The following is a 24,333-nucleotide window of genomic DNA, read 5'->3' as shown; positions in this document are numbered from 1 at the left end:
TTTTAATTTGATTTATTATGTTGTATGTACGTTTAAATTAGTTTTGAATATCTTTTAATATGAATTTTTATGGGTCATTTCTTTGCCTTCTATTTTAGAAACTTAAGTTTTTTTTTTTGGGTTACATTTTTGTTGTTTTGAATTGTTACTTTTTTTTAAGGGAAACTATCATCATTAATTCATCAGAAAAACTTACATCCATGACCGGATACATGTAGGGATATCTCATATCACCATTGCCTCATAAACCAATTACTGCATTTGGAGCTCCACCAGTATACTATTTTTTTTATGATTGGTCTGGTCTTCACTACTGTTGATATTCTTTACAAACAAATGTCCAAGAGACAATGCTCTGCCTAAACAAAGACTCAACCTTACCCTTCATAGAAAGAGAGGACTCAACCTCTACAGAAAAGCATTTCTTGTAGCGTCCAAGAGATGAACCTTTTTTTTTTTTAACTAAAGAATAAGAAAAACAATAAGGAAATCAGTACGATAAATGTGAATAAGCATTGGACCAACTCAGGTAGACTTTGGAATCAGTGATGGCGCGTGGAAGCAACACGTTTGTCTCTTTTCAACCACAAAAGTCAGATATGAAAAATCTGATGTGGTTATTTTGGTGATCCGGCGTGTGTGGTGAGAAAAGCTAGTGGAATGGGTGGCACGTGGGGACCATGTGCAGTGATTTTTGTAAAACCACCACTATCCTCTGAATGATTTGAAGCTTGAGAGTTTTGTGTTGTATGTATCTCTCGAGAGTTGTTAGAAAACTGTAGATCTGTCTTTTTCGACCTTGAAGAAAACAAAAGAAACTTTATTAAAAAAAAAGAATTATCTTAATAGAAAAGTGAGTAGATGGAAAAATGAGAGAATAAGAGAGAGAAGGAGAAGGAAGTCGAGGCTTCCTACTCCTCTAGTGAAAATTAGATTTGGAGGCTTTTTGAGAGAGAGAGAGAGAGATTGTCTTTTCATGAGAGAGAGCGAAAAGTTTTCGGCTGGCCATTTCTTCAATTAACTTAAGTTGAAGAATATGGACAAGTCAAAAACTTTAAATCATAAATCTTGTTAAGGCTAGGTTTCAAAATAAAAATAAATTGAATGAATTTTTCAATTTTTAATATTGTACTTGAGATAAGGTTTCGAAACAAATTAATAAATGATGTATTTCTAATAAATTATTTGCTAGTCTATATTGAGAAGGAATGTGATAATTAATGATTTTTATTTATTGAAATAACATTGAGATCAATTGATTTCGTCCCTGTATACAGCGTATAACGTTCTAATAACTGGGATAATATCCAAATTTAGTGTAGTTTGATAAAACCATCATAAAATAATATTATATTTGGTGATGGCTGTCAAGAATTATAAATAGTCTCAAAATATCGAATTTGTTGTACTTTATAAACAGATCCGATCTAAAGTAGTACTATCCAATACCTGCGCATGCATGATATCTCAACCATTTCCTAATAATTGTTAGCTATAATAACTATTTGATTACATATTTCAAGAAGCCAGCAATTAGCAAGTGTTAATTACTCTCTGTTGCTAAAAATATATATATAGCAGCCTAAATATTAATGCCCAGTACGTACAAACCGTAAACTAGGAAGCGGTTCTCCACTCTTCCCGCCTTATTCTGCTCCCACTTCACCCGTTGTCGCAAGACTCTTAGCTGTGGTAATTAAACAACTCCTGCCTTAAATATGGGTTTCTTCCAAAGCAAGTCGATCGATCGAACCCTCGATCGGCTCGCTTGTGGGTTCAATCCGTTGGCTGGCTAGGTCTTGGTCCTCTTACGCACATATATATAAGAATTAATTGTTGATCGGGCCGGGAGACCTAGACCAGCTTCCAATACGTACGACTTTGATAACCGGCGCGCAGTTTCGAGGGAATTAAGAGTGCAAAAGATCTAGAACTACTACTACTTGCTAGGTAATTTACATGCAGAAGCAATGACAGAAGCTAGCAAAAATGTTTTTCAGATCTTGTTTTTTGTGTCATTCGCTATTGTTGTTCCAAGCCTTCATGCCAACATCAGTGAATGGGATGGTTATTGGAAGCACCGTTCTGATGAGGCTCTAAAGGCTAACCTCGCAGCCTATGATCCACATCCTGAGAAAATCACTGATGACTTCAACTCTCGTGTCAACAAGTAGGGTTTCTAATCATCACTACATACCCAAATCAAATGTTTTTAGATTATGTTTGTTTACATAGTTCAGATGAGATGAGATGTGATATTTTATTAAAAGTTGAATAAAATATCGTTATAATATAATTTTTTAATAATATTTTTAGTTTAAAATTTGAAAAAATTTAATTATTTATTATATTTTGTATGTGAGATTGAAAAAGTTGGAATGATGAGATGAGATAAGATGAGAAGTTTTGTATATCAAAACCGAGTTATAGATTTCTGACCGTTCATGCATGCATGTAATGAATCGCGTAGTAATAGTTGTCATTCTTTCGAAATTTGGCGTGTAGGGTTTTGACAGGGAGCAATAGCACAAGAAGAAACTTGAAGAAGAACACAGGTCCATGCACAGCCACCAACCCCATTGACCGCTGCTGGAGGTGTGACCCCAACTGGGCCAAAAACCGAAAGAAGCTAGCTGACTGCGTCCTTGGCTTTGGCCGTAACACCGTTGGTGGAAAATATGGTCCTTATTATGTTGTGACTGATTCCTCAGACGATGACCTGGTGAATCCCAAACCCGGAACCCTCCGCCATGCCGTTATCCAAAAAGGGCCCCTCTGGATCATCTTTGCACGCAGCATGATTATTAGGCTCCATGAGGAGTTGATCATGACCAGTAACAAAACCATTGATGCAAGAGGAGCCAATGTGCACATCGCTAATGGCGCTGGAATCACCATACAATTTATCAAGAATGTGATCATCCATAACCTCCATATCCATAATATTTACGCCGGTAGCGGTGGACTCATCGCAGACTCTGTTGACCATGTCGGTATTAGGACTCCTAGTGATGGTGATGGTATCTCCATCTTTGGCTCATCCAACGTCTGGATTGACCACGTTTCCATGTCCCAGTGCAAAGATGGCCTCATCGATGCCATCATGGGATCAACTGGTATTACCATCTCCAACTGCCATTTCACCAATCACAATGAGGTAACTTTCTCAATCTTTACTTTTGGCTTTTAAATAGAAAAACTAAGAAAACACCATCTATAACTCGTACTACCCTATCACTATGTAATATAATTCCTAAGCTATAAAGCTCTGCAATATTAGTATTCAATAAATGAAAAAAGATCTGATATAGATCACAAGATGTTAATCTAACTAACTTTAAGTGAAAGACGGAGTACATGATTGATAATTTGATGCGGGTGATTCATTCAGGTGATGTTGTTCGGAGCAAGCGACAGCTACTCCGGTGACGAGATAATGCAAATCACAGTCGCCTTCAACCACTTCGGTAGGGGATTGGTGCAGAGGATGCCGAGGTGCCGATGGGGATTCGTTCATGTGATTAATAATGACTATACGCACTGGCTCATGTATGCCATTGGCGGTAGCAGCCATCCTACTATTATCAGTCAGGGTAATCGATTCATTGCTCCTCCAGACTTAACTGCTAAAGAGGTATATATACAAATTAGCCTTCTATAAAACCAATTAAGAAAGCTACACAAATTAAGTTCTCACAAATTGTTCATTTTTTTTTTTTAAATGTTGATGATCAAGGTGACCAAGAGGGACTATGCAACTGAGAGCGAGTGGAGTTCATGGACATGGAGATCCGAGGGTGATCTGATGATGAATGGAGCATTCTTCGTTCAATCAGGGAAAAAACTGAAAAAGAAGGCATTCTCAAGGCTGGATATGATCAAATCGAAATCAGGGACATATGTGAGGAGACTCACACGCCACTCCGGTTCGCTTAACTGCCAACCAGGAAAACCTTGTTAATTAGCCATGTTAGGGCCCTTCCATGCAATTACTTTCATGCAGTACGATTAACAGAGTCTAAATACCCGTGATTGTTATAGTACTTGTTTTGTAAGTCGCATATCTTTATTTCTATATATATTTAAGTTTGCATGGACCGGTTGTCATGGGGAAGAACAAGATCAGAGAAATTAGCAAAGCAAAGTGTTGTTGTAGGGTATATAAATATATGAGAGAGCATGGACAACGAAAGAAAGAAAATCAAATTAAAGGTTTCTGCACCTTTATTTATCTGCGTGCTTTTGATATATTCTACTTTGCCATCAAAAGCCATAAGAATATTCTACGTTAATTGCAAACATGCATATTGTGTACATATATATGATCTGTATGTGTTAATTACATTGCACTCACAACAAGAAAAAAACTCTTCTTTCCAACGAGACAGGAAAAAGTCTAAAAATCAGAGAAAAGTTGCCACCAAGTAGCCGCAATTGTCTTGTCGTAAAAACGCATTTGTGAAAATTTTGTAGCGTGGTAGCAAATAATACTTTTATTGGGAACCTTAATTGTGCTAAAAGAAAAAAGAAAAAAAGTACTAATAATACGGTCGAGAAAGTGGCAAGATAAAAGGAAAGGTCGATGTTAATGTAAGCCAATATTAATTGGGAACCTTAATTGTGCCCCCATAAAAATGTAAACTGATAGGTAGGGGTGTAAAAACAAATCTAAAAACCGGTTGAATCAGATCGGACTGGACCGAAGCAGTGGGCTCAATCTAGTTTGTAAGCGGTCCGGTGTGGTACTAGTTCTTAAGAACTAAAGCCGGTCTTAATTTAGTGCAGTACCATATCTTAAAAATCAGTTAAAATCGAATCAGACCGGTATATATATTTATAATTTTTTATATTATATTATATGCTAAATTACTAATTAATATAAAATGAAATTCTAATCTTATTATTAAAGCTGTCTATTAATCTTATAATATAAAATTAATCTTATAATTTTTAATATAACATTTGATACAACATATAAATTTTAATCTTAAAATATAAAATTAATGTAATATAAAATTTTAATCTTAAACATAAACATTAATATTAAGTTATTAATATAAAATTACTTTTGATATATATATATATATCAACGATAAATACATTTTTGACATAATAAATTATAATATATATCCTTTTTGTAAATACATTTTTACACATTTGATCATATATATTCATATAAAAAATTTAGAACTTATATCGACCATATTAAAATTCAATACTATACTAATATGTGTTAATTATTATAAAATAAATAGAATAATAGTTTAGCATATGTAAATATCATATTATTACTAACATAGATAATCTGTAAAATTGAAAAAATCGAACCGAAATTGAAAAAATCGAAAGTTTTGATTTCAATAATGAATCAGTCTGATATCGGTTCTTAAATTTTTGAGACCGTTGTATACCAGTTTGGTTCTAAAAAATATATAAAATTAGAAAAAATCAGACCGATTACACCCCTACTTATAGGCAAAGCTTTTTGTTTTGTAGGAAGTCAAACTGTCAAGATTACATTATTGGAGTTTTTTCAATGTTTATTAAACCGTAGGGAAAAATTCCCCTCACCCCACGTAGTATTGATGCAGATCCTATATATATATATATATATATATATATATATATATATATATATATATATATATATATGACTAATTATCGTCAACTCATCTCAAAACCAATCATTGATGGGACATCACTATTTTTTTAACTTCACATAAAAAAGTTAAATTCATCTCAACTTAAAAAAGTTAAATCTATCTCAACGGGCCCAATAAATTAAATACTTCTATTAGTGATTTCAACATATAAACGTAGCCAAATATATAGAAATTTTGAAATTGTATGTACGTGTGTGTATATTCTTATTGTTCAACCGCATGCATGGTCCACATGATCATCATATCGATTCCCTCGTAACTTTCATCAATATTAATAATTAAGCATCTAAACTTTTATTTAAAAAAACTAATTCTAAAGCTTTGCAACCATTAATTGTATATTTTCTAATTTTATTTTACTTGCTAAAAAAATGAGAAATGATATTTACAGTTGTGAAATGAGTAAGTATCGTGCAATTTTTTTTTAAAAAAGTGAGTAAATACGGAATTCATATGATAAAAAAATTAATTTTTTTAATAGTAGACTATACTCTTTCATGAAAAGATTGAGCGGCGCTTGCACACTTCACCACTGTATTAACATTGCTAAAAAAAGATATATTCCCATTCCACAGCGATTCAAATTATGCATACTTAGTTATATATTATATTTTGTGCTCGATAAATTTAGCTATTTATATGCATCACGCGCGGTGGTATGTCTACAACTTATATATAATACTTCAACTGATCAAAAATGTATCATAAAAAAAATGTATCCTAATTAATTAAAGACGCACCACAAATTTCTATCAAGAATTTCAGTAATTTATTGTATCCTATAAGAATTGTACGTAGGTAGAATAAACACAACTCAATATATAAGACTATATATATATATATGAATATTGTAAAATTAGAATATTATCATGTGGATATTTCTTAGGATATACCGATCGATCGAAGTGGAAACCAATCAACTCCATTTTGCCTACACGTACGAGACAAGACGACGAATCTATTGCTACCTACATAACGCGTTGCCAAACAAACTCCAAATATATATTTATATATATATATATATTTATATGTGCTTCAATTGGACGATATATTCAAGAGCAAAATTATATAGATAATGACGGGTTGGGCATTTTCTGATTCATGAACTATAACAAGCCAAACCTAAGTTGTCTCATGTTATCATAATTTGTCAAACATTGTATTCCAAAGAAATTACAGTGTCATTTCATTTATTTTGTTTATTTTATGCTTAAAGTTCTGTAAGTGCAAACCGAAGATTAATGGGCCGGGGAGTTCTACTTCTTACTCAAAAAACTTCACTGGCCTCCACTCGGTACATATCTCTTAGCTATTTTTATATATATATATATATATATATATATATATATATATATATGTTAATAACATGGTTTTAAAAGTTGTGGAAATTAATTAAACTAGTCGTACTGCACCATGCAATATTGCAATGGAAAATTATTATTTATAATTTAATTATAATTTTCTTTAAAACTTGATTTGGAGTTTGTTAAATGTACTGGGATTTATCAAATTAAGAATATATACTTTTAAGATTTCAAATTCTTTTTAACTGATTTGTGGTCATTCATATATATAATTTTTATGCTTTGAAAAAAATCATATATATAGTTTATAACAGATGCTCAAGTTCTCTACTTCCCATAAACTTATGTTTTCGATTGTACTCTCAATTAATTAATTAATTCATTACAAGAAAATTGTTTATTTGTGATCACTTATTTTCTGCAGAAATAACTATTTTTTGCTAAAATGAGTATGTTTTGATTCTAAATAGTCATTCTTGTCTCAAATAATCCATCACAAATGCTCGTTTATTAATAATCTTGCAATTTTGGCCGCTAACCCAACATTGTTAATCTGGGATCTATATCTTGATCAATGGAATTGTGAATCAAAGGGGGAAAAAAACTAACTATTTGAACTTTGGCTTTATCGACATTTAACTTAACTCGTTTACAATCACATGGCGCAGAACCGGATGATTTTGGTTATATCCTTATCACAAAGTTTAAACTGTCAAAGTGACTGCTTTGCCGTCTAGTAGAGTGCAAACATTTCAACTTTGTCTCAAATGGATATGATTTCATCGAAAACCTGTCTTTATTTCTCACTTGAAGAAGTAAAACAAATTTAGCATAAGATAACATAGGGTGCACAATATATAGACTTCCACTCAGCTAGCTCCTCAACATCGAGCAATAAGATCAGTTGTCTGCCATTGTTTGCTAAGTACTGAGCTGAGAGAACTGAGAAGAAATCTGAAATGGAGATGATCGCAGTGAAATCAGCTATGAGCCAATTAGGAAGCCGTAGTCGCGTGTGCATGATTGAAGGTGATCATCATGCTTTGGCTAATAAGTGCGTCAAGAGGAGGAGAAGATCAGATCCCTCTGCAACTGCTGCAATAAGCTGCATTAATAATAATAATAATCAAGGGGACCAACCACAGAAGCAAGCACAGGCTGAACAATCCACTACTACTACTACCAGTACTGGCGTGAAAAGAAGTTCAAGATTTCGTGGAGTCAGCAGGTTCGATATAAAAATCTATTTCTTAAGATACACATACATGTGTGTGTGTGTGTCGTGTGTAATAGAAGCTAATAATATATGGCTGCATGCAACACCAGGCATAGATGGACTGGACGTTTTGAAGCTCATTTATGGGATAAGGGGTCCTGGAATCCAACCCAGAGGAAGAAGGGAAAGCAAGGTAAATCACTTCTTGTCATGATCTTCTTCTTTTAATAAATTCTGATGTTACATATATATGTCCGTCTTGATTACTTGAACTTTCTTAACTCTTACTGTTTGCATATTGGAATTGCCGCATGGAGCAGTGTACCTAGGTGAGCAGCATTATTGGTAATTTAAATTACTTTGCCCATTAGAGAGATCACTAGATTTTTAGGCACTGAGCTTTGTGGCATTGATAATTCATCAGGAGCTTATAATGAAGAAGAATGTGCTGCAAGAGCATATGATTTGGCTGCCCTCAAGTATTGGGGAACATCAACTTTTACCAATTTCCCGGTAACAATTATCAACATGAATTTTGAAAAACTTTCTTTCTTTTTGTTAAAAATAAAAACAATTAGGGACCCATTTTGTAGTCTTTTCTCAACTCAGGTGGTCTCGTATGATATTTTTGCAGGTATCTGATTATGAGAAAGAAATTGAGATAATGGGGACTGTAACAAAAGAAGAATACTTAGCCACTTTAAGAAGGTACCTCATCTCCTTTTGAAAACTACTTCCCTCAACAAGTTTCCAATGATATCTAGAATGTAATTGGCTTTATATTCGTTGGTAGGAAAAGCAGCGGTTTTTCAAGAGGTGTATCCAAGTACAGAGGAGTTGCAAGGTAAACTAACTTTCCAGAATTATGAGTTTATCATTTGACCCTTATATATATATATATATATATATATATATATATACACACTATACCCGGCTAACAAAGAGCCAATTCATGAACTTTTTTGGCAAACTGCAGGCACCATCATAATGGGAGATGGGAAGCAAGGATAGGGAGGGTGTTTGGAAACAAATATCTCTACCTTGGCACTTACAGTGAGTGAAACCCTCTGAATCTCTTGTTTTGTTGTGGTTTTATCGGGCTGCATGAATTTCAAACACAGCAAATTAATGGCTCCATAGTTGCAGAACAATGAAGTGCAACTGGTTTAGGATATCTGATGTCATAATTTTTGTAGGTACTCAAGAGGAGGCAGCTCATGCTTATGATATAGCAGCAATAGAATACAGAGGGATTAATGCAGTAACCAACTTCGACCTGAGCACATACATCAGATGGCTGAGACCAAGTCCCAATTCTCTTGCTTCCCAAGAACAAAAGTTAAGCATAGAGTCTCAGCCTATGGGAGTTTTCTATAACCCCACTCCAAGCAAGGGACCATCCGAGCACTCCAATTCCTTTACCAGAGATGGATTGGACACCCTTAGAAAACAGGACGTTTTCCAAAGTGAGAAACCCATCCGTCCTTGCTCCTCTTCATCGTCCCCAACTGCACTTGGCCTTCTCCTAAAATCTTCACTATTTAAAGAGCTCATGGAGAGGAATTTGAATGCCACTGAAAAAGAAACTGAAGCGAATGAGACAAAGTTGCCTCTGTATACAGCAATTGACAATGAAGTTGGGGGGAACTTCTGGCAATCAAACTGGTAATCACTTACTTAAACGTGTTGTGCTGAAGGCCATGCGTTGGCGTGGTTTGGAGTCTCCATATGAAAAGTGCATATTGCATTGTTGTCAGCACTTCTGGAATGGTACCTTTAGCATCATCCCTCACTAACAACCGCAACGCCTATGTAAAAGCCTTTACCAAGTTTAAGAAAGCATGTGTATTGTGCTTTCTGGTTGTGCACCATAGATTACCTCTCGTTAAATAAAGCGACTTGTGGGTGCGTTGGGAAATTAAGTGTAACCGGTTCTATCAACACTTCAAAATAAAGCGATTAATCTGCTCTTTTTCTTTTTCTTTTTTTGAATTTAAAATTGAAAGAATCAAGGCTAAGCTTTTAAAGAGGTGGACAGTGGCCTCCCTGTGGCAAATTTCTACATGAATAGTGCCCCATTTAAGATTGGCATCCCAATTATACCAACATTTTGGAAACAGATTGATATATAGCTCATCAGGTCCGCTTTGCAACGGTCCGTCCGTTGCTAAGCCATTAACAGCGTCCAATAGAAGTCCTCCACGTCAGCAATCCCACACAAAAAACTATAAGATCAACACACTGGATGAAATCAATATTTCTGCAGAAAACACAAAATCCACAACCTCCATCGAAAGAGCCCCTCACAAACTTCAGACTGCCGCTAGCTGCAAGATCTGTCGCCCACTGCTGCGTTTTGCGTCACCCACCAATTCCGTTGCCACTAGCTCAGTTACCACCTATTTTTGGAAGATCTCGTTTGGAATATTCCAAACAAGATTGGGAACAAAGAAAAAACCTGAATACTTTTTCTACCTATAGTTGCCCATTTGAGTTCTAATGAATATAAAATTAGCTTTCAAGTCAAAAGAGTGTTTGGTGAGAAGTAACTATGAATGCTTTCACTTGGGTTTTCTGAGAAGGGAAGCTTCTGTATTTATAGCAGAGAAAATACCCTTCTGATATAATGACACCCAAGGGTGGAGAATCTGGAGCATTCAAGATTGTTAGAACCAATATGTATGGATGGGATCAAATGGCTATGTTACTGTTGGTTAAAGAAAGCATATCTCTTGTGGTCCGTTGCTTTGAAAATTGACCGAACACTGTTGTTATGAATCTTGTAAACTTATATTGTAATCAAACGTGAAGGTAAATGATGAATGGAAATGAATATGGAAGTAGTGAAGAAGATGATGAAAGCTACGGTAATTTCATAAATTGGATTTTCTAAGAATCCAAAACCTCCCAAAAGATCAAAATCTAACAATTTTCCAAGTTCAGAATGATTCCCTCATTTTCCTCCTCCAGACTTAACCAGTGTGATCCTGACAGAATTACAAGTAAAATGACCAAACAAACCCCAAGTGAGTGTTGTTAAACACAACATTTTAATGGAAAGCATTAAACAAACTACACCGCTTACATCAAAGACCCCTGCCTTATAGGCTTACAACAAAACCATATGCCTCTTTTCAAACCGCACCGTTTCATACTCACTCTCACAAACTTTCATTTACCCTAGCCTCCATCCTTTTCGTATTGTCTTTCTTCAAAGCCAAGATTCCAGCTTTCCTCCTTCCTTGCACACGATCTTCTCACTGGAACCCATAACAATCTCCCTCTCTTATAATACCTTGCCCACGAGGTGTGGGTACAAAGTTCTGAGCTTCCACAAGTTTTCCCAAGTGCTATCCTCCAAGGGGGCTCCAGCCCATTTAATCAGATCTTCAGTCATGGCACGGTGGCCTTGCTGCCTTATGTGGTGCTTCAAAATAGCCTCAAGCTCAGGTATGATCTCTCCCGTATCAGTTGTGTGTGGAAGGGTAGGAAGGGGTTGAACTCGTTCTCCAACCTTATTCTTTAAGCAGGACACGTGAAAAATGGGATGGATCTTGGAAGTGGATGGAAGATCAAGGCAGTAGGCCACATATTCGAGTCGTTGGACCACCTTGAATGGCCTATAGAAACGGGGAGCGAGCTTCAAGTTGTGGTGCATGACCACCTACTTTTGTCGATACAGCTGAAGCCGTAGGTAAACCCAGTCTCATTCCTTGTATTCCCTTTTTGTTCTCTACATATCTGCATATAATTTCATTCAGTCTTGAGCTGCCTTGAGGTTGTTCTTCAAAAGTTTCAAAATTTGGCTCCTGTTTCTCATCAACTGATCAACTGAATCATTATTTGAGGTCCCTGGAATGTAAATCATTAATTTCAGGGGTGGGTACTCTTATAGAGCCTCGAAAGGCGGCAGCTTGGTAGTACTGTAATAACTGCTATTATAACACTACTATGCTAATGGTAGTCATTATCCTCAAGTCTTAGGCTTTTGACCGACGTAACACTTTAGGTACCCCTCCAGACTTCTATTCAAAGCTTTTGTTTGTCCATCACTCTGGAGGTGATAGGCAGAACTAAAATTTAGGGTAGTGCCTTGGAGAACAAATAGACTCTTCCAAAAAGAGTTAAGAAACACAGAATCACAGTCTGACACAATGGTTCTTGGAAACCCATATAACTTAAACACTGAAGTCAATAACACTTGAGCCACATCCTGGGTCGTGTAGGGATGGGAAAGTGCCATAAAATGGTCATATTTAGTGAATTTGTTCACAACCACATAGATAATAGTAGCTCCTTTGGAACTAGGCAGACCCTCTATGAAATCCATAGAGATGTCAGTCCATGCTTGGTGTGGTATGGGCAGGGGTTGGAGTAGACCAACTGGAGGGATTGCTTCATATTTAATAGCCTAACACACATCACATTCTCGCACCCACTTCTTTATGTGTTTTTTTAATGACGGCCCAGTAAAAATTCATTTTTGCTCTCTGGTATGTTTTATAATATCCTGAATGTATGAATGTAATGAAGCACCTTTTCAATAAAAGGGGACCCTGATACTAACATCAACATTCCTTTCTTTAAAATGAGCCCTTGCACTATAGAGATCCCCTTAGGAATCTCTTGTTGTTCCCTTGCCTTAGCAATCAGATCTGTGAACTTCTTAGACAGCGGGTAGCTCCGCTTCAACTCTTCCACCCAATCTAGTTTTGGAAATGTTATTTGAGCTAAAACCCTTCTGTGGAGTAGCCATCGTCCCATTTTCGAGAAAGGGCATTGGCAACTTTATTCTCTTGGCCCTTCTTAGATTCAATCTTAAACTCATACCCCATCAGTTTAATGAGCCATTTTTGCTATGCTTCCATGCCAATCCTCTGTTCTAATAAAAACTTCAAGGCTTGCTGGTTTGTTTTCACTATGAAGGACTATCCCAATATATAGGGGTGCCATTTTTGAACAGCCGTCACCAAGGCCAATAGTTCCCTCTCATACATAAAGAGGAGAAGAGCTTTTCCCTTCAACATCTTGCTTAGAAAAGCTATAGGTTGTCCGGACTGCATTAGTATAGCTCCAATTCCCTTCCGACTAGCATCACATTTGATGGTGACTAGATGCGTAAAATCATGAAGTTTTCAGTACAGGGGGTTGAGTAACCATTTCCTTCAATTTAATAAAAGCTTGCTCGGCTTCTAAGCTCCATATAAAGCCATTCTTTTTCAAGAGGCATGTTAGGGGGCTGCCAGCATGCCATACCCTTTAATGAATTTTCTATAGTAGCTCGTTAGGCCAGGAACCCTCTCAAGGCCTTAGGATTCTTGGGAGTGAGCCACTCAAGCATAGAAATTACCTTGGCAGGATCTGCCCTTACTCCTTTGGCAGAAATAATGTGACCAAGATAATCAGCTTCCTCCACCCCGAACCTGCACTTGGACAGCTTTGCGTAAAACTTGTGATATTGTAGTAATTCCAGCACCTGTCTCAAGTGATCTAAGTGCTCCTTCCAGCTGCAGTTGTACACTAAAATATCATAAAAAAAAAACCCAAAACAAATCATCGCAATAACGACTTAAATACATGGTTCATTAGCCCCTGAAAATTGGAAGGGGTATTAGCATCACTAAGAACTTATAATGCCCTTCATGAGTTCTAAACGAGGTCTTAGCTATATCCTCAGGCACCACTCTTATTTGATGGCACCCCGTCCTCAGATCCAATTTTGAAAACATTGTCGCCCCACACAGCTCATCCAATAACTCATCTATTACTGAAATGTGAAACTTGTCTTTTACTGTTTGTTGGTTTAGCACGCGGTAATCAACACACACTTGCCAACTCTCATCCACCTTGTGCGCTAATAGCACCAGGGAAAAGGGGCTGGAACTGGGTCTTCAGCCCAGTTTTAAGTAAATCAGTCATTATTTTTTCAATCTTTGATTTATTATAGTAGGGATAACGATAGGGTTGGTTAGAGATGGGTGGTGTACCCGCTTTTAGCACTATTATGTGGTCATGGCTTCTTGGAGGGGTAACCCCTGAGGCTCCTCAAAAATCCTTTTGAACTGTTCCAATAATTCCCTAATTTTTGCACTGTCCACAACATTGTTCCCCTCCTTTTCTTCCATTTGAATTTGTAACAAGAACCCTTTCCCTTTGGTTATCGAAACTAACATTGCCTTACTACTCCCCTCAATAGACAGTGGCTGGGGTTCCAGCCCTCTAAGCTCAATATTCCTGCCATCTTTCATAAATTGCATTGATAGTTTGGAGAAGTCCCAAACAATGGGGCCAAGAGTCTCTAACCAGTTCACCCCAATACAACATTACATCTGCCCAACTCAAGAATATAAAGAGAGAAAAAAATTGAGTACCTTGTATTTTAAGAATGACTGAGTCACAGTGACCTTCACTCTGAATTATGGCCCTATTTGCCACCCTTACAGCTAATTTTGTGGACTAGTTTACATTCAATCTAGCCCTTCTTGCTACAACAGGGTCTAGGAAGCTATGTGTGCTTTTCGAGTCTACTAGAATCACCACTTGTTCCCCACTAATCCTCCCCATCAACCTCATCATACTCGGGCTAGGAGTTCTAGCTATCGCGTTCAAAGAAATTTCAGGTGCCACCTCCACCGTTGGGCCCATTACTACTTCATCCTTCAACTGATTTTCCTCCCTTTCCTTTCCAGTTGGCTCATCTTCAACCTCATCATACCCCTGCAACAAGTAGATTTTTGGGGATTTACACACATGTGATGGGTGCCATGTTTCGTCGCAATGATAACATAACCCCTTTCTTTATTTTTCATCCATCTGAGTTGATAATATTTTCTTTGCAGGTGCAAATGGTTTGGACCACTTACTGCCCCCTTTAGTGGACTGTTCTTCGTATGATGTATTATTGGCAGCAGGTAAGATACCCTTCTCACTCCCTGTTTTAAGGCTCTTTCATGTGCTCATAAGATATTCTTCTTGTATTTTGGCCAATCCAAAGGCCGCATTTAAGCTCATTGGGCTGAGCATCCTTAATGGTAGGTGGATTTCATCTTTCAACCCACTAAGAAAGTAGCTAAGTTTGTGCACATCTGTAACGCCTTTAAGCCTGTTAGATAGTGCTTCAAATTGTACTTTGTAAGCTGCCATCGTAAAGGTCTATTTCAACCTGGCCAAGCCCTCCATCGGGTCGTCGTAAGCAGTAGGACTAAATCTGATTGGGAGAGCTCGGGTAAAAGTCTCTCAATTGGTAAAATGACCACTATCCCATGCATCCTGATATCAAATAAGTGCCACCCCATGCATGTGATATGAAGCCATTAATAAACGATGTGCTGGATGTGTTTGATGAAATTCAAAATAATGGTTTTCTATAAATACCCAACTTGCTGGGTTGTCCCCATCAAACTGTGGAAAATCTAATTTAACACCCCTTGTTAATGCTCTTCTAGGGTCATTTACCTCAAGGTCTCGGTCTGCTTTGTGTTCTGGTGCTTGTATCGAGTTCTGGATGGCATTCTCATGTTCCACCGATTTGCATTGCTTGGCCTCTTGTTTAGATCTGGTGCTATCTGCCATTTGGATCGATGGGCTAAGATACCACTTGTTATGGCTCTTGTAAACGTATATTGTAATTAAACGTGAAGGTAAATGATGAATGTAAAGGAATATGAAAGTAGTGAAGAAGATGATGAAAGCTACAATAATTTCATAAATTGGATTTTCGAAGAATCCAAAACCTCCCAAAAGGTCAAAGATCTAACAATTTTCCAAGTTCAGAATGATTCCCTCTTTTTATCGATGGGCTCCTCCAGACTTAACCCGTGTGACCCCAACAAAATTACAAGTAAAATGATGTTAAATAGAGCGTTTTAATGGAAAGAAACAAACTAAAACTACACCGTTTACATCAAAGACCCCTACCTTCTAGGCTTACAAAGATACAGTATGCCCCTTTTCAAACCGCACAATTTCACGCTCACAAGTCATCCTCACTCTTGTAGACTTCCATTTGCCCTAGCCTCCATCCAGCCAAGATTCCTTATTTCCTCCTTCCTTGCACGCGATCTTCTCACTGGAACCCATAAGAACTATTTTGGGATCTTTCCCAGCAATTGTAGGCTTGCTTCTGCATTGATTGCATCCTTTCATGCTAAACCTTTTCTTTGTTCTCTAAACTCTTAAGCTAATTTGGTGAACCTACCTTATTCTAATTTGTTTCATTCTAGTACATCTTGGACTTCTTTCTTCTCCTCTCTCTCTCTCTCTCTCTCACTTCCAAATCATATTATTTTTCCAAATGGTCGATTATGGGAAGTTTTTGTCTCTGATATTGCATACGCAGTGTTATCATATGAAACGATGAAAGATAGAAAGTGGAGAACTATCGTTTGTATATTTTACAAGATAAAGCAATGGATGTTGGGTTGGCATTTATTTCACGAAGTGTTTGATTTTACTAGATATTGCCAATAATTTTACTAGAATCTCGAGGGTTATGTCGGCGGCGGCGTCCCGTCCTCGGAGTGTCACGGCTTCGAGTGTTACGTCGGCGGCGGCAACTTCGACTGAGGAGGATCACGAGATTTCTAGTCTAATCCAGGGAGAGGGTGGGTGGAGAGGGATGGTTTTCATGCAAAAAGGATGGGAGACGGGGAGAAGAAGGGAAGGAGGAGATGGGAGACGGGGGAGATCTGGAGAGGATGAATTTTGTTTTTTTGGAGTCATCTAATCTGCAGGCACATGGAAACTGAAATGGAAAGCCTATTTGTCATTCACCTATTGAAAGGCTGTTGTTTGGAATTTATTAGACGGGTCGGTCAGAAGATTTCCTCATGCTCATACCGTATCAGTCTCCGCATCAATTTCCAGCCTCTCTAGTTACAAATTGCAGACTATATTTTCATTCGCACAACTTCGGGTAATCGAGCGGCCCAAGCTGGCTAAAAAAATAAATTCAAACCATGGAGAAACATCTTTCTTAACAAGTTCAAAAAGAATACAGGTCAAATCTCATGCATATAGGTCGACACTGAGTTGGCCTCGCCTAAGACAATTAGACAACCCCGATGGGTGTTTTATTCAGTTCATCGTTACATAGAAACAAGCTTTACAGCACCGATTAGAACTCATTCTTGCCACATTCGAAGGGAAGAAAAAAGAATCTATCTATGCGTGTAGAAATTAATACATGAAAAATCCCCGGTAATGACCGATGGTGTGTACGGAAAAGTTGAAAAATCAAACCAAATTACATGCTGCACAAGTACATCGAGGAAGAACCACACTGATGGCTAGTTACCATCTCGTCTGGAAGTTTGTATTCAACACCTTGGAGAAAGCGCCCTGCAAAGTTACGAGCACAATTGAATTAAAAGTTACAGAATATATATTTCAAACTTTCCGGAGGGAGGAGACAAAGCAAGCAAAGAACCAGAACCATATGGGATACATGCATGCATGTTTTATGGCATGAGAAACATCCGATCAACTAACATCATCTCTATTGCAAACATCATAGAGAAAAATAATCCACAAATATATTTTTTTGATTAAGTGGAACCTCATAAGGCAGGGACCTTCAAACCTGTCCCCAAGGAGTAAACCCCGTATACAAGAACCCACCCACAAGAACCTTTTATAAGGTATTCTAGGGAACTCGTGTGGAATGAGCCCAGGATGTTTGACCACTAGGCAGCACCCTGATAGGCATCCACCAATGTATCCCATTGCCTTTCTGATTCCAAAGTCCTAACTATCCAGTAGAACACTCGCACAAGAAATTGGTCTTTGATGCTGAATTATGACTAAATAACCTTGCCATTTATTGAAGTGGAGAATGAGTTAGTTCACAATCCAGGAAGGCTTTAGTGATGAACCAGTGTTTCAAACATAAATCTTTTATGAACGGCAACCACCTAAGCTCAAGAAACAAAGACATGCATGAAGGTTGGTGCTTGGCAGTTGGCAACTAACTCTCTGAGAAACCTCAAAAAATAAATGTGGCTAATGACACAGATGTTGCCAACGAAGAATAATATGGGCTTCAGAAATGGCATGACTACATCAGACTAAGACCATTTTGACATTTATTGCCACCCAATTGCAATAGACTCTTCCCAAAAGCATGAGACTTTCAAGGAGACCCATTGTGATGGGAGTGGGAGTGAATGCAGCAATAGTATGTAAATGGTGATCTTAAAAAATAACCTACCAAATACAAGCAACAAAAGTTGAGGTTAAAAGCTCAATGATTTCATTATGTTGAATAATGCATTTATGAATACTAAAACACACTCATACAGATAGGATCCTTATTCTAAAATGCACAGGAAGGATACTAAAACACACTTATAAAAAACAATATACAAAAAGTATGTATCAATTGACTAGCAAACAATCATGCACATCTAAAAGCACACTCTTTCCTCTAGAAAAATCTACGCAGATGAAATGCTAAATTAAAACCTCAGCAGGGTTCTTGGCTGTTCTTCCAACCTATCAATACCATCTTGCACAATAGCATCCAATGCTGACCTATCTATACCTCCGGACAAACTGTCTGCAATCTCCTTAAGACCCTGCAAGCAAATTAAGTGACAAAAGGTTCAAACAAAGAGGACACCTCTAACCAAAGATACATTTTTTTAAGAAGATGCTGATACACCATTTTATTAGTAAACCCTCGCTTTTGGCCAAAGAAAACATTTTGTGTGTATACAAATACATACATACATACATACATATATATATTTGCTAGGAAATTTTTTTGAGTGCACCAGAGCCCTATTAGTTAGGGGTTCAAACCCCTAACTGTGGACCCCATGGTCCCTAAGGACCAGGGCTGTGCCATTCAGCCCGCGGGCATTGTCCTCTTACCAAAGATACATAAGACCAATAACTTGAGGAGAAGAATCCTCATGCCAAACATTAGGCAGTATAAAGTTTACAGGACTTCTCACACCTGAAGATATAGCACGAGTACAAAGCAGGCATATGTGAGAGAGAGAGAGAGAGCATTTGTTACAGCAATACCAGAAAGAGAATGGGTTCTTTTTGCATTACAACTAGAATAACTGGTTTAGGTAGTGGGCTTGAGAACCACATTAAGACAATTATCAGGTACATTGACTACATATAATTGAAAAACACATGCACAACTGCAAAATATTAACTTCAAGAACGTTATAGATCAGCAGGTAATATTGCCCCATTGAGAATTTCTGGACTAGGAAATAAATGATAACCAACAGGATTCTTAGTAACGGATTTGAGCATTGCATCTCGATTTTACTAATTAACCAAACAGAAGAAAAAGGGTACAGAGGAACAAACCTTCATACTTGGAGTTTCTGTATATGTGATTAAACTACGAGATTTTCCGGTAAGTTTAAGTTGCTCCTACAAGACGTTGAACAATAGTTAGCTTAGTAATCAGCTATGTAATAAAGCCCCTAGAGATGACTCTTAACAACTCTGTAATAAGGAAAATGTTAAAGACAAAGCATTATAAATTCAGTATCCATTCAACATAGGTTATTTTGCCCGTCAAAAGTTTATCCATAACCACAAAGCACAGAATATGTTCCTAGAAACGATCGCGAGATGACATCAGATGCCATTATTGCTGCTTTAAAGAGTTTCACGAAATGAACAAGGGCAGGATGATAGTTAACTCTGAATACAACATGATCAATTACTAGGATGGATATATTGCAAATAATCAGCTATTTGGGGAGCTCAAAGAAATAAAAAACGATTTGAGCTTAAGAGTTAACTACAAACAATATTTAAACAACTACTGGTTCAAACCTTGAAAACTTCAGGCATTACTCCTTTCTTTCCATCAACAAAGTTGCACAGATATAGAACACCTAGATTTGCAATATCCTGACACCATAAAATAATGTCAGCATCCCTCGAGCAGATACATATGCAATCACAACTTTAGGATTACCAGCCAATATCAATGCAACTCTTATATGAGTGGTGATTCATCCTCACAAGCGTAAGTTCAAAGCACAAAGTCACAATTATTTACATCTCAAGAAACCATGAAATACACTTCCGGCTGGAACTTGTAAACTAAGACATCACTTGGTTTACCTCAAAGAAACCCAAGTTCATCCTATTATTGATATTATTATTATTATTATTATTATTATTATTATTATTACTTTTGTGTATTGTGAAACACATCCAACCCATCCATGGAACATTTTGCAAGTATTCAAATTACCCAAAATGCATCAATGTTGCAACTGTCATTAATTTTAAACAAAGATTATTAACATTTCTTGCCGCAACTGGATTACCTGGTCACTATCATAACAACCACCCCCCCCCCCCCCCCCAAATGGCGGGTTTTACCATCAATTCCAGCCTATACAACAAATATATTAACAGGATTTGCAAGTAAAAAAGGTCTGTCAACTGGATTACCATTATAGGCAGATATCTTCTTTCCAACAGTACATACACACAACTTTTCAAAAACATCATTACTTATTTTCCATTTTTTACTTTTTCAACTTGGGGCTTTTACTTTTTCCAGGCTAACATAAGAGTTGCAAAAAGAAAATTTCAGGCAATGTTATAGCACACAGTAGAATTCGTGTTAAAATAAGGCTTTTCATAAAGAGGACATTATGAAAGTCTTACCTGCTTATCTTCCAATGTACCTATCTTGCCATCCTGAAACAAAAATTAAAATTAGAATCAATTAAGAAAGCAAGCGTCAGGCATGCGAGATATGTGTATGTATATATAGGTGACTCCCTCTTCATAATATTGTTATGATGACTCCCTCTTCCCCAATTCATGAGAAAGGAAAGTTATAAGAAAACTATCTCCTTTTTCATTCTTGGAAACAAACAGCAACAAAAAGATTTCTTAGACACAAATTCCGGTTACTTCACAGTGTGAGCTTTGGGATAAAGGGGGAATAAAAATGTCATAAGATCGCCACTGCAAACTCAACCATACAAGACACTGCCAAACAATAAAAGTATACAAATTTCAAGAAACTCACCAAACCTTCCACCAATCTCTGTAGCTCATTCAAGTCATAGCCAATGTCAGAAAGTGACTTTTGAACTTCAGAAACCTGTTAACAAGTCGTTTGAGAATTAACTAGTACTCATGTTGAGATTAATTATCAAATTACAAGAAAGCAGGCCAAACTCTTTTTTTTTTTTTATTGGCACCTGGTGTCTGGAAACAACGTCTCGACTAATCCCAGGGGTGCACAGGCCCTCGGCAAGGAGTTTCCCGCAAGTGCACCTTGGGTAATTCAAGGGGAAAATCTCCACAGTCTGATGGCCCCTAGAGATTGTACCCAAGGGGATTCGAACCTTTTAACTGGGGGTAACGTACCCCCAAGCCCAAGGCCTTCACCACTTGAGCCAACCTTTAGGGGTTAGAAAGCAGGCAAAACTAATCACCATTTTCTTGAATGTATCATCAGAATCAGCTCACAGTATTGTTTAATATATATATATATATATTGTATCATCAAAATCAGCTCCAAGAGAATAGGTGTAGCCCAAGTACACAGGAATTGGCTAATATTTTACTTGGACAGCATTCTTTGCTATAGAAATGAATAATAACGCTCACTCAAAGCACATACATCATTCTTAATTAACTTTGAAATCTCATTCTGCTTTTCCATTTTATCATCCAAGTTTGCTATGCGCTGCGTCAAGTGCCTCTTTGTTGCCTGTTCAACAGAATAATTGTAAATACAATCAACATTTATAGACAACCATCAAATAATTCAAAGTAATTCACAAAGTAAATTGTCTCAGATAACAATTCCCTCACTGAACTTAAATTACACGAATAATGATTCAACCTTCTTCTTTGAGCAAGGATGCGCTTGCACCTTGACTGACAAGATCGGAGAGGAGTCGATTACCACAATTTCTCATTCTTTAAGATTACCACAAATTACACACAGGAAGAGAAATGCACATGTGGACAAACTCACACCATATCTACATAAGAGACTGAACAAATCTAAAAACTCTCACTCACTAGGGGGGAAGAGGAAACTTGAAAAAAAAAAAAAAACTTATCAGAGAATGAAAAAATTTCACCCATAACAAAAATGGTTACTAGAAGAAATACGCTTTTACACAGTATTGAAGCAAAACATGGTAGAAAATTTCAAAACCATTCAAAATATTGAGCAAGGGCATGCACAAGCTTGTTGCTCTCACTAACACTGATGCATCCAATGTGCTCATAATTGAACAATAAAATAGGTTTACGCATTATCTGAGACAAAAAGTATACTTCAAAGCCTTCGAAGATCACAAACAGAGAAATCGTCCATCCAAATACAGATCAAAACTTCAGACCTAAAAACTCAATTGCAAATAAAATATGCATAAAGTTGCCTAATCAATGCTAATTTTTTTCAAATTACATAAGTTACCAGCCTGTTTTCAAATGCATATCTATACCCAGAGAATTTGTGTGCAGACCAAATCGGTCAAAGAAGTTGCAATCAGCAAACACGAACTTACAGCAAGAGCCTCTGAAACATGCTCCAAATGCTTTGTCAAGTTTGAAACGGTGTTGGCCATATTACGCTTTGTCACATACATAAGATCTGAGAATTTAAGGCCCTATTCATAAACGGAAAGGGATGAAAGGACAAATTAGTATCCCTATAATAACAGTATGCTGGTCCCAGAAATTCACCAAAAGAATATCAACGAAAAATAAAATAAGTTGACAAAACTGTACACTTAAAAAGGGTGCATAAACTACAGCATTAAGGAGCACATACCTTCCACCACATGTAGCCATAACCCAACGCCCCTAAGGTAGCGGCTGGAACTATGAGAGATGTTAAGTTACCTGCAAGAAAAAAAGTGGAGGCACAATTGAACAACAAATACCAACAAGAATACAATCAATATGGATTGGAATGACAATAGCTCATTAAGAAATATCAGTTTTAGCAAACTTGAACAAAAAGGAAAGCCATAATAATGCATTGAGAAACATGTGGATATATAGGAAAAACTGAAGTCATAAAAAAGTAATAACTGTGTACCATAAATAGAATTTGTTAATGTATTTCTTGATAAGTAAATAGCAATTGTTAGTGTAAATGATGGAGGATACCAATTTGACCACTATTCCCATTCAGAATAGTAACCTGCCGTGCTGAGGCTAGTTGTCGAACTTCCATTGCCAATCGGCTCACCTACCAAGTATTCAAGTAGCAATTGAGTACAATGTATATCTCAGTTCAAATATTTACATTAGACTGTTAGTTCATATTACCTGGGTCGCAATGGCATCAGAATATTCAGCATTGCCATCCGAGTGGTCCCCAGATTTTTCCATTCCTTTACTAATGACTGTCAATACAGCAGGGCAATCCAATAAGATAAAGAAAATAAACAATTTTCAAACGTAATATGCAAAATGAAGATTATTCATCTATGGAAATTTTCATTTTTTTCCCAGCCTGGCTTCACCGTTTAGCTTTCATTAGTTTGAAAAAAAAAATCCAAAACTAGAAATGATCGCAAAAATCTGTTCAATCTTACAATTTTAAAAGTTTGAGAAAAACAATCCAAAAATAGATATGATCGCAAAAATCTGTTCAATTTTACAAAAAATCAAAATGAGAAAAGAAAGATCGAAGCATTTCACAAAATAAAACACTATTAATACCCGATTGATATATAAATTGAAAAAAAAAGTTCCGTGTACAAGTAAATCACAGGAGCCAGATTTGAACAAGCAGTCAAGAGTTAGCAGGGTTTTTTACCCCCCCCCCCCCCCCCCCCCCCCCCCCCCCCCCAAAAAAAAAAAAAAAGAGTACCTGAAGTTCTCCAAGAAAGTCCGAAAACTTACCGTTCTTGAGCATGATCGTGCCAGTGTATCCTAGACAAAGAACACTCTCAAACCACAATAGCTCACAACTGATACAGAGTGTTTAGATATATATAATTGGATGTGGATGAGGAAAAAAAACGTTACCTGCTCCGACTAAGATCAGGATACGGGATAATGTCATGCCCGCTTGCATAGCCATGGCTGAGCTAGATGAGTCCGAAGCCCTTACGAGAAGGGAGAGAGAGAAAGAGAGAGAGTACGGACTACGGAGGTAATGGTTTCCGAGAGACCGTTA

At 37.0% G+C, this 24,333-nt stretch overlaps 4 protein-coding genes across 4 annotated transcripts; 3 read left to right on the top strand and 1 right to left on the bottom strand.

Annotated features, from left to right (window-relative positions):
• The first annotated feature begins 1,722 nt into the window (after positions 1 to 1,722).
• Positions 1,723 to 4,269, top strand: LOC121256356 (pectate lyase-like). The gene is made up of 4 exons (XM_041157131.1): positions 1,723 to 2,170; positions 2,506 to 3,157; positions 3,392 to 3,634; positions 3,737 to 4,269. The coding sequence occupies exons 1-4, from the start codon at positions 1,971 to 1,973 to the stop codon at positions 3,959 to 3,961; spliced, it is 1,320 nt and encodes a 439-aa protein (XP_041013065.1). The 5' UTR covers positions 1,723 to 1,970; the 3' UTR covers positions 3,962 to 4,269.
• Positions 4,270 to 7,570: 3,301 nt separating this feature from the next.
• On the top strand, positions 7,571 to 8,511 carry LOC121256358 (ethylene-responsive transcription factor WRI1-like). The gene is made up of 2 exons (XM_041157134.1): positions 7,571 to 8,195; positions 8,294 to 8,511. Exons 1-2 carry the CDS (start codon positions 7,927 to 7,929, stop codon positions 8,409 to 8,411), a joined length of 387 nt encoding a protein of 128 aa, XP_041013068.1. The 5' UTR covers positions 7,571 to 7,926; the 3' UTR covers positions 8,412 to 8,511.
• On the top strand, positions 8,461 to 10,164 carry LOC121255046 (AP2-like ethylene-responsive transcription factor At1g16060; the record flags this gene model as incomplete). The annotated part of the gene is made up of 6 exons (XM_041155340.1): positions 8,461 to 8,512; positions 8,608 to 8,696; positions 8,818 to 8,891; positions 8,977 to 9,027; positions 9,160 to 9,236; positions 9,380 to 10,164. Coding segments are annotated over 6 exons (816 nt in total), but the record flags the coding sequence as incomplete, so codon positions are not given.
• Positions 10,165 to 17,128: 6,964 nt separating this feature from the next.
• LOC121255045 lies at positions 17,129 to 24,333 on the bottom strand. The gene is made up of 14 exons (XM_041155339.1): positions 24,183 to 24,333; positions 24,025 to 24,086; positions 23,675 to 23,681; positions 23,478 to 23,554; positions 23,316 to 23,397; positions 22,975 to 23,045; positions 22,709 to 22,810; positions 21,808 to 21,897; positions 21,208 to 21,282; positions 20,838 to 20,870; positions 19,989 to 20,066; positions 19,512 to 19,577; positions 18,645 to 18,757; positions 17,129 to 17,522 (listed from the first exon to the last, which is right to left on the bottom strand). Exons 1-14 carry the CDS (start codon positions 24,235 to 24,237, stop codon positions 17,501 to 17,503), a joined length of 933 nt encoding a protein of 310 aa, XP_041011273.1. The 5' UTR covers positions 24,238 to 24,333; the 3' UTR covers positions 17,129 to 17,500.

The sequence above is a fragment of the Juglans microcarpa x Juglans regia genome, chromosome 3D, assembly GCF_004785595.1.
Source record: "Juglans microcarpa x Juglans regia isolate MS1-56 chromosome 3D, Jm3101_v1.0, whole genome shotgun sequence".
Classification (NCBI taxonomy): domain Eukaryota; kingdom Viridiplantae; phylum Streptophyta; class Magnoliopsida; order Fagales; family Juglandaceae; genus Juglans; species Juglans microcarpa x Juglans regia.
This window is presented reverse-complemented; position numbering and strand designations above follow the sequence as displayed.